The sequence below is a fragment of the Sinocyclocheilus grahami genome, unplaced genomic scaffold (assembly GCF_001515645.1).
Source record: "Sinocyclocheilus grahami isolate Dianchi unplaced genomic scaffold, SAMN03320097.WGS_v1.1 scaffold974.1, whole genome shotgun sequence".
NCBI classification, from domain to species: Eukaryota; Metazoa; Chordata; class Actinopteri; order Cypriniformes; family Cyprinidae; genus Sinocyclocheilus; species Sinocyclocheilus grahami.
The window spans coordinates 300,609-310,216 of record NW_015506153.1 but is presented as its reverse complement, the minus strand read 5'-3'; the positions used below and the strand labels follow the sequence as shown (position 1 = coordinate 310,216).

Genomic DNA, 9,608 nt, shown 5'->3' with positions numbered 1-9,608 from the left:
CTCTCTCGCTCTCTCGCTCTCTCTCTCTCTCTCTCTCTCTCTCTCTCTCACTCTCACTCTCTCTGTGTGTGTGGGTGTGTGTGTGTGTGTGTCTTTTTTCTGTGTAATTTTTTCAGTTTTTTTAAATAAAGTAAATGTAAAAACTCTCATATTGTTAGTAATATTTTAAGACGAACACTTACTGGACTGAAGCAGCTAATGGTTTACTATCCATACATACATTTTTTTCATACTAATATGGGAATATAAAAGATACATCAGGCTTTGAGGACGGTTTATTCGTTGAGCTCTTTTTCAGCATTGTATTGCATTGAATTATATGAATTGCCCCAACAATGAAAACTACAGCACTTTGATCATAAAAGTAAGCATTTAAATATCATATTATCATTTACTGGGAAATATAGAGTGACAACTGATATTTATCCACATTTTATGTAATTATCATCAGATTTTCATCTTACTTTTTGACAATATAACATTTGCACATTTTATATTTTGCTTAGTTTGGGCCCCTAAAGGTTACCACAGTATCATTTGAAGTACCGTGATATTAGCATCTGGTACAATCACTATATACTGCCACTGTAATTTTTTTGTAAGAGATAACTCCAGCATTACAGCACAGCTTCACACAAGCCATGATACAAAGTTACAGAAACTAAGCAACCGAAAGCAATAAATGTCTTCCTTAGATGTAATGTTAGTTCTGTACTTCAGCGTTGGGTAAAATAGCATTATAATCTCCTTTGTGGAGAAAGCTGCTTACATGTAGGCTACGATGCTGAATTAAACATACACACAATCAGCTTTTCCACATGTTTATACTGGCCCCGATAATCAAAACTTTCTGCTCCATTTCTGCAGATCAGTTTTTGTGAACGAATGACTTGCTCCACCTGTTGCTTTGGTCTTCATCAACAGCCGCTTGCGCCACCTGCTGGTGAGCGACTGACAGCAGCTGGAGATCATGCATCAGCGCTCTACTGCTATTCCTGCAGCTCCCGGATGTGCAATGGCGAATTTTCTGCCGAATTTTAACCACTGCATTTGTGGAAGCAAATTTGGAAAGTGAAATAAAATGGACCGAAATTTGCCTGTCGAATATTATACATCGTATTTTTTAAACAGATTAAAAAATTTTGGAAGTGATTTCTGGAAAGTGAATATGAATTATTGAATTGAAATATTAACAGCTTAAATAAACAACTATGTTAATTTTCAGGACCTAAAACTGCAAGCCCTTGAAATACAAGGCATTAATAAAATGTTCAGTTTTTGTGAACGAATGACTTGCTCCACCTGTTGCTTTGGTCTTCATCAACAGCCGCTTGCGCCACCTGCTGGTGAGCGACTGACAGCAGCTGGAGATCATGCATCAGCGCTCTACTGCTATTCCTGCAGCTCCCGGATGTGCAATGGCGAATTTTCTGCCGAATTTTAACCACTGCATTTGAGCCCTTGAAATACAAGGCATTAATAAAATGCAAGCACTATTAATGCAATGCATTATTTTTTCAGTTAGTGCTATTCCGGGCTTAATCTACATACAGTACAGTATGTTAGTCCCATTTCTCACTACAGTATACACATTCTCCACAAGATAGCAGCATCACATACATTTATACATGTGCTCTTCTACAGTCTTCTTTTGAAGTCAAGAGTGAAATCGTGTAATTACCTCTCTGTGACAGTAGGAGGCAAAACTAAATGCACAAAAACATTTTCTTTTGGTTTAGGCCTCATTCAAGTGTAGAAGTTTCCAGAAAGAGTAGGCATGCAGTCTAAAAAGTAACAATAAAATTGTTCCAGTACTTACCAAAATGGCATTTATTTTTCTGGATAGTCAAGAGATTGATACGATATTGCATAGGATTGAATGCCGGAGTTGTTTGCTGGTCTGTAGTAAAGCAAAACAGTGAGGTCAACTTTTTCAGTTGCCTTGGTTCCAAAATGATATTTCCCATTCCCACCAAAAAAATTTAGCAATAATAATTTCTGAACCATGAACCAAACTAACAAGCTTTGAGATGTTTGCGACTGACTCAATAATGTTATTCGTACACTCTAAAAAATGCTGGGTTGTTTCAACCCAACTTTTGGGTTAAAAATTGAATGTAAAAATTTAACCCAACGTTTGGGTTAGTCCATATTTGACCCAAAGTTGGGTTGAAACAACCCAGCATTTTTTAGAGTGTAATGTTTGATGGAACTGCTACTTCTAGAGGCCTACTGTTGCACTATTGTGGCACAAAATAATACGATCTCAGACCAAAACAGTAATCTGTTTTTATCTTTAGTGACTCCTTCCTAAATTTTACCAACATTGGGGCCTAATGGTTAGAGAGTCGGACTCGTAACCCAAACATAAGCACTATTAATGCAATGCATTATTTTTTCAGTTAGTGCTATTCCGGGCTTAATCTACATACAGTACAGTATGTTAGTCCCATTTCTCACTACAGTATACACATTCTCCACAAGATAGCAGCATCACATACATTTATACATGTGCTCTTCTACAGTCTTCTTTTGAAGTCAAGAGTGAAATCGTGTAATTACCTCTCTGTGACAGTAGGAGGCAAAACTAAATGCACAAAAACATTTTCTTTTGGTTTAGGTCTCTAAAAAGAGTCTAAAAAGTAACAATAAAATTGTTCCAATACTTACCAAAATGGCATTTATTTTTCTGGATAGTCAAGAGATTGATACGATATTGCATAGGATTGTATGCCAGAGTTGTTTGCTGGTCTGTAGTAAAGCAAAACAGTGAGGTCAACTTTTTCAGTTGCCTTGGTTCCAAAATGATATTTCCCATTCCCACCAAAAAAATGTAGAAATAATCATTTCTGAACCATGAACCAAACTAACAAGCTTTGAGATGTTTGCGACTGACTCAATAATGTTATTCGTACACTCTAAAAAATGCTGGGTTGTTTCAACCCAACTTTGGGTCAAATATGGACTAACCCAACCGTTGGGTTAAATTTTTTTTTAACCCAACGGTTGGGTTAGTCCTGTGCTCTTCTACAGTCTTCTTTTGAAGTCAAGAGTGAAATCGTGTAATTACCTCTCTGTGACAGTAGGAGGCAAAACTAAATGCACAAAAACATTTTCTTTTGGTTTAGGCCTCATTCAAGTGTAGAAGTTTCCAGAAAGAGTAGGCATGCAGTCTAAAAAGTAACAATAAAATTGTTCCAGTACTTACCAAAATGGCATTTATTTTTCTGGATAGTCAAGAGATTGATACGATATTGCATAGGATTGTATGCCAGAGTTGTTTGCTGGTCTGTAGTAAAGCAAAACAGTGAGGTCAACTTTTTCAGTTGCCTTGGTTCCAAAATGATATTTCCCATTCCCACCAAAAAAATGTAGAAATAATCATTTCTGAACCATGAACCAAACTAACAAGCTTTGAGATGTTTGCGACTGACTCAATAATGTTATTCGTACACTCTAAAAAATGCTGGGTTGTTTCAACCCAACTTTGGGTCAAATATGGACTAACCCAAACGTTGGGTTAAATTTTTACATTCAATTTTTAACCCAAAAGTTGGGTTGAAACAACCCAGCATTTTTTAGAGTGTAATGTTTGATGGAACTGCTACTTCTAGAGGCCTACTGTTGCACTATTGTGGCACAAAATAATACGATCTCAGACCAAAACAGTAATCTGTTTTTATCTTTAGTGACTCCTTCCTAAATTTTACCAACATTGGGGCCTAATGGTTAGAGAGTCGGACTCGTAACCCAAACATTGCGAGTTCACGTCTCAAGTCCGGCAGGGATTGTAGGTGGGGGGAGTGAATGTACAGCGCTCTCTCCCACCTTCAATACCACGACTGAGGTGCCCTTGAGCAAGGCACCAAACCCCCAAACTGCTCCCCGGGCGTTGCAGCATAAATGGCTGCCCACTGCTCCGGGTGTGTGTTCACGGTGTGTGTGTGTGTGTGCACTTAGCATGGGTTAAATGCAGAGCACTAATTCCTAGTATGGGTAACCATACTTGGCCACATGTCACGTCACACTTAAAGATTGCTTAACAACTTCTTGAACTGTCACTGAGTGGTTGCACAACCTCATTCTGACAACTGGATTGATGATTCCAGTCTTTGCGTTTCACATTTGGGAACATAAAAGTATACAGTGAGAGTTTACTCTCTTAGATCCGTTACATCCGATAAGCAGCTTTCTCTAAAACATGCCACAAATTCCAATTTTGTTGTTAGCAAGCTTCTCGTCTGGTTCCTTTTTGTTCCATTTCCTGGTCATAATCCCGTCAGATTAAAAAGCTACAGGTAATAATGATATAATCGCATCATTAAACACATTATTTATTTATTTTTAGAATTATGACAGATTTTGTCTAATTGAACTGCACTTGGTATTATATGTCTTTTTCCAAAAGGACAGTTGTTGCATCCATGATTTTTTAGTTTGATGGCATGAATTTTTCCATTGAGGTCACAAACATACAGAAAGGTATATGAGATGTTGCATGAGAGAAAAAGGAGCATAAATGACTTCTAGGCTTACATCACCATTTATAAATGTCATGCAATGAATAAAAACATACTTTAAAAGTAGTAGGCCTCTCAATGAGCTTTTCATATTAAATACTTGTAAATTAGAGATAAACTAAAGTTAAAGTATACTGAAATAAATATAGCGGTATGAAATATATATACATAAAATAGGCCTATATAATGTGTAATATATATCAATAAAAATATAAAATATGCAAAATATAAAAAGAAAAGGTCATTCAGAATAAATACTGTACTATAAATACTAATAAATACTATAATTGTACATAAACACTAGAGTTTTGGTTAATAATATAATACAGTGTTAGTCAATGGGAAAAAAGCTAAATGCACAATTGCTTTCAGGACAGCAACAATAAGCATTCAGCCATTAACACGTTTTTTTATACTGAAATAGACATCATAAAGTCAGAAAAACATAGATTGCGGGTCATACAGCGAGTCATTGCAGGATGTGGCGCATGGCAATCAAAAATGAACTATGTTTTATTTTTGCCAAGAATGTGAGAGAATATGCGCATATATTTGCACGTCGTCCAATAGCTCGTTCGGTGGGCGTGTACGTGATTGGTCTTCACTAAAAAGCATTGTTGCCAGGTCCACTGTTTTCCCGCGGAATTTGGCTACTTTACGCTGTTGCTGCGGATTAAACGTGATATTTAGCCCCTGGAATGCGAATTTCACCAGGGGGACACCGCCACAAAACGTGTATTTTACCCTCCGGAACGTGATTTGTACCGGTGGACCCCCTCCTATCCCCCGAAACGCGATTGCTCTAGGTTCGAGTAGCAATTGGGCGGGTTTTGTTGTGAAAACCTGGCAACCCTGCTAAAAAAGCTCCTCTTATCAGTAGGTGCGCAAAGTGAGTGAGGGAATTGACTGTGCCGTAGCATCTAGAACTACAAGTTGTCTTCTAGTATTATTAAAAATAAAGACATTAAACTGAATTAGCTCGACAGGATTGAGATGTTACAGTTTAGGGCTTCAGTTGTGCTGAAGGAGTTGATTCAAACCAGCCCAAAGCGTTCGTTTTCTGACATTATAAGGCATAAGAAGACTTTACCAAACGCGTACTTCTACAGCGCTGCTTATCAGGATGGCAGAATATCTCAATTAAAGACTGTCTGTAGTGGAAGACCTTTCATTCAGCCTTTAGCTGGGATAAGATGTTTATGTACAAAGACCGAAGGAGCGACTGACCCTGCAGAACCAGTGAAGAAAGATGAGTCCGTTCAGGAAGCGACGGCAGATAAGTACGAAAATTATTTATTTGTCATTTGGCCACGACGCATGAGATATTCAGTGTTATTGATTAGAAGTATACAGCATGCGTTCAGCGCACGAGCCAAAATATCCCCGAATGGCTGACAACGTGGCGCTGTGTGTACACTTTTACAGCAAGTGTGTGGAGAACATGTGTAGTAGTAAGTTATAATTCATATTAGAATCAAATGACATGAGTTTGATATGTTTAGGTCAAGTATAAAGTGTTTATTTCTGGAAATGGACACTCCCCGTTACTTTGAAGGACAGTAGTTCATCGTCTATATATGACATTGTGGTCTTTTTGAAGGAGTCTTTTTAAGTGAGTGAATGGGTCTCCTTCACTTGCATGCACTGGGTCGTATTTTCCCTTCACTGAAGTGTGTCCTCTTTTTGAAGCGAGTGACTCCTGTTCTGTCATCAAAGACAAACTATACAGCACGAGCCAATAGTATTCGGGTGTGGGCTGTGAAGGAGCATTTCATTGGTTGAGACTACTGAACAGATACGCCCCCTTCAGTTTTGATCCTAATCGACCCAACCCCCAACTACCGAATCAGCCGAGTCTGTTTGAATAAAATGAATGAATGGAGCTATCATTCGTGAGTGAAATAATCGAAGGAAGCATCATGCTTGTGAATAAACGGTGACATTTCGTTCATCGTCCAACTGAATTAACTGCATTTTTTTTGACAAAGAAAAATAATAAATTGGGACAAATAATTTTTAGTTCGTAAATGAACTGAACTATTCGGGAAGTGATCTGAAGTAATGAGTTATCCAAGCATCATGCTTGTGAATAAACGGTGACATTTCGTTCATCGTCCAACTGAATTAACTGCATTTTTTTGACAAAGAAAAATAATAAATTGGGACAAATAATTTTTAGTTCGTAAATGAACTGAACTATTCGGGAAGTGATCTGAAGTAATGAGTTATCTAAGTTATGAGTGAAGACCTGAACAAAAAAGGTAATGTGTTGAGTAATGGGTTAAGGCCTGTTCGCACTAAAAAAATGTAAGTATAAAGTTTAGTTAATAGTTCTAAATCTTTGAGAACAGGGAAGTCCACACCACAGCTGTGATATACCGAAGCAGAGGAACATAGTTGGAATCACTTTCAGAATGTTAATTTTCAGCTAAGGAATGATAAAAATATTTACAGGCAACCAGAATCCACCCGACTTCAAAAAACTCGAGCATTTAAAGCGACAGTTGACAGAACGACAGTTTCATTAATAGTTCATTAAGTTTTATTTCATGCTATCAGAATCAGAATCAGAATGAGCTTCATTACCAGGCATGTTTTCACATACAAGGAATTTGTTTTCATGACAGAAGCTTCCGGAGTGCAGCAGAATGACAGCGACAGAACAAAAATACAGATAATAAAAGAAAAAAAAAGAAAAAATAGAACAAGTAAATAAGGAATAACAATATATAAATTGACAATTGTATGTGCAGGTATATTACAATAGACAGTTTTGTATGTACAGGTATATTATGTGTAAATTTGAAGTGTAGACTAAGTATGCGTGTTAGATAAATAAGTGTATGAGTGTATAAATAGTGTTGTGTGTTCCAGAGTTATTGTCAATTGTTCGTGAGATGGATTGCCTGAAGGAAGAAACTGTTCCTGTGTCTGGCCGTTCTGGTGCTCAGTGCTCTGTAGCGTCGACCAGATGGCAACAGTTCAAAGAGGGAGTGTGCTGGATGTGTGGGGTCCAGAGTGATTTTGCCAGCCCTTTTGCTCACTCTGGACGAGTACAGTTCTTGGAGAGAAGGGAGGGTTGTACCAATGATTCGCTCAGCAGTCCGGACTACCCTCTGTAGTCTTCTGAGGTCAGATTTGGTAGCTGAGCTAAACCAGACAGTTATAGAAGTGCAGAGGACAGATTCAATGACTACTATACTATAACTAGTAGTAAAGAGGAAAAGTTGATCGTTCACGCACGCTCTTGAACTGAGGCAGCTACAGCGATCTTACTCCCATTAAAGAGCATCGAAACGACATTTATTGATAAAATTGACAGAATTTAAAATTTGAGACTTTTTCATTTCAAAGATAACAAAGCACAGTGCATATTGTGTTTATTAGATGGGAGGCGTGCTACAAATAATGTTTAGTCAAGTTTTGTTCACACATTAACAGAAAGCAGCAAAGATAAAAGGCTGATTTTGGAATTCAAGAATATTGGTTCATCAAAATGAATATAGAACGATTAATCAATATTGTTAACCCAGCCCTAGTTATTATTCTTAGTATGAATGGGCCTTTAGTTTCCAGAATATGGGTGTATTAAATTAATAATTATTAATGTGTTCCATACGTCTTATTTTATGTAGGCTACTCCTGTTTTTATAGCTTGGTGAAAGTCAGGTGAGGTTATAATTATTGGATACTCTTTCTGGAGTCTTAGTAGATTTGTAGATAATTTATGCATAATAAGACTTGTTTTGGGCGTGAACGCCTGTAACGCCTCTAGCAATTGGTTCAGTGACTCACTCGTAACACAAAGACTTGTTATCACTGCTGCCATAGTAATGTGACTTGCTGAAAGGGCTACTGAATGATTCGTTGAACTTTTTTATTGAACACAGAAGTTTTGAGTCACCGAGATGAATCAAAATGAAACCACTATTAAAGGTCACGTATTTTACACCTTTCTGGAGTTTTATTTTAAGTCTTAATGTCCTTAAGAATATATATTTGCGGTATTAAAAACCATCTCAATATATTTTTACAGCTCCTCTCTCAGGAGCTCTGCTGAGAATAGGTCGATTTTGGCCTGTCTAATTAATATTCATGAGCCCCTCTTCTGATTGGCCTGTTGTTTTCTGAGTGACACACGGCCAGGCCAACCACAGGTAACTAGGGTCAGCCTACATCCCAGCGCTAGCTGGAGGCAGCAAAACAAAGGGGAAACTGGAGGCGGCCCATTCAAACCAGCGCAGATTCGGCTTCATAAGGAGCTTAAAATATCATCTTGTTGTGATGTTGGGTGCCAGAATCGACGTAATACAGCCTCAAATTAGAAATTTTTGATCACATATCTGCTGCCACTGCCAGACAAAAAAATTATTGTGTGTAAAACAACAAACTGAAGATTTATATATGATCATTTGTAATTGTATATACATTGTTGTGATTAATTGTGGCTGGAACAATAATGTAGCTGTAAAAGTAGTTTCCTGCTGAAATTGAAATATACATCTTCATCAGGACTAGATAGACACGGTGAGTTTGTCTTTACTATACATGTTAGATGTGATCTACCTCATAGAAACAATCCTGTCAGATCGTCCATCCTTTGAGTGAGAGTGTAACATTACAGGTCGGCCGATCTGGTTTCGTGGTTAAAGTTAACCTTTTCGACATGTTTCCGTGTTGTCCTTGCTCAGCAATAGCATGGACGCAATGTTGTCTGGGGGTTTGGCAAAAGGAGAGTGGGACTGTGGGCGGTGCTCGGGGTGGTGACTGAAGGTGGTGACTGAGTAGTTCTGACGTCAACTTTTTATGTAAGTCACAACGGTTCGTGAAAAATCACAGCTACTTTATGCAGGCTGTGTCCATTTTACTGTGGACTGACTGTTTTGAAACTTGTATGGTAGTTAAATAGCCCCTAGATCTCAGTTATCGTGAAAAAAGCCAGGACATTTCTGTTTTGACAATATGGGACCTTTAATGTTTACTTTGTGGAAGTTGAAGATGGGAGTGGTGGCTCTTATCAGCTGCTGGATTATGACACCATTCATACGGCAGCTGTGGAATGTTAATAATGCACTTCCGCAAGCAGTG

The 9,608-nt window shown here is 37.9% G+C and overlaps 1 protein-coding gene across 1 annotated transcript in view; it reads left to right on the top strand.

The window, feature by feature from the left end:
* The first annotated feature begins 5,415 nt into the window (after positions 1-5,415).
* LOC107565021 (glutaminase kidney isoform, mitochondrial-like) overlaps positions 5,416-9,608 on the top strand; it is a 34,462-nt gene continuing 30,269 nt past the window's right edge. The window contains exon 1 of the mRNA XM_016250204.1: positions 5,416-5,800. Coding sequence (XP_016105690.1) covers positions 5,514-5,800 — 287 coding nt within the window. The 5' untranslated portion in view covers positions 5,416-5,513. The remainder of the gene's footprint in view (positions 5,801-9,608) is intronic.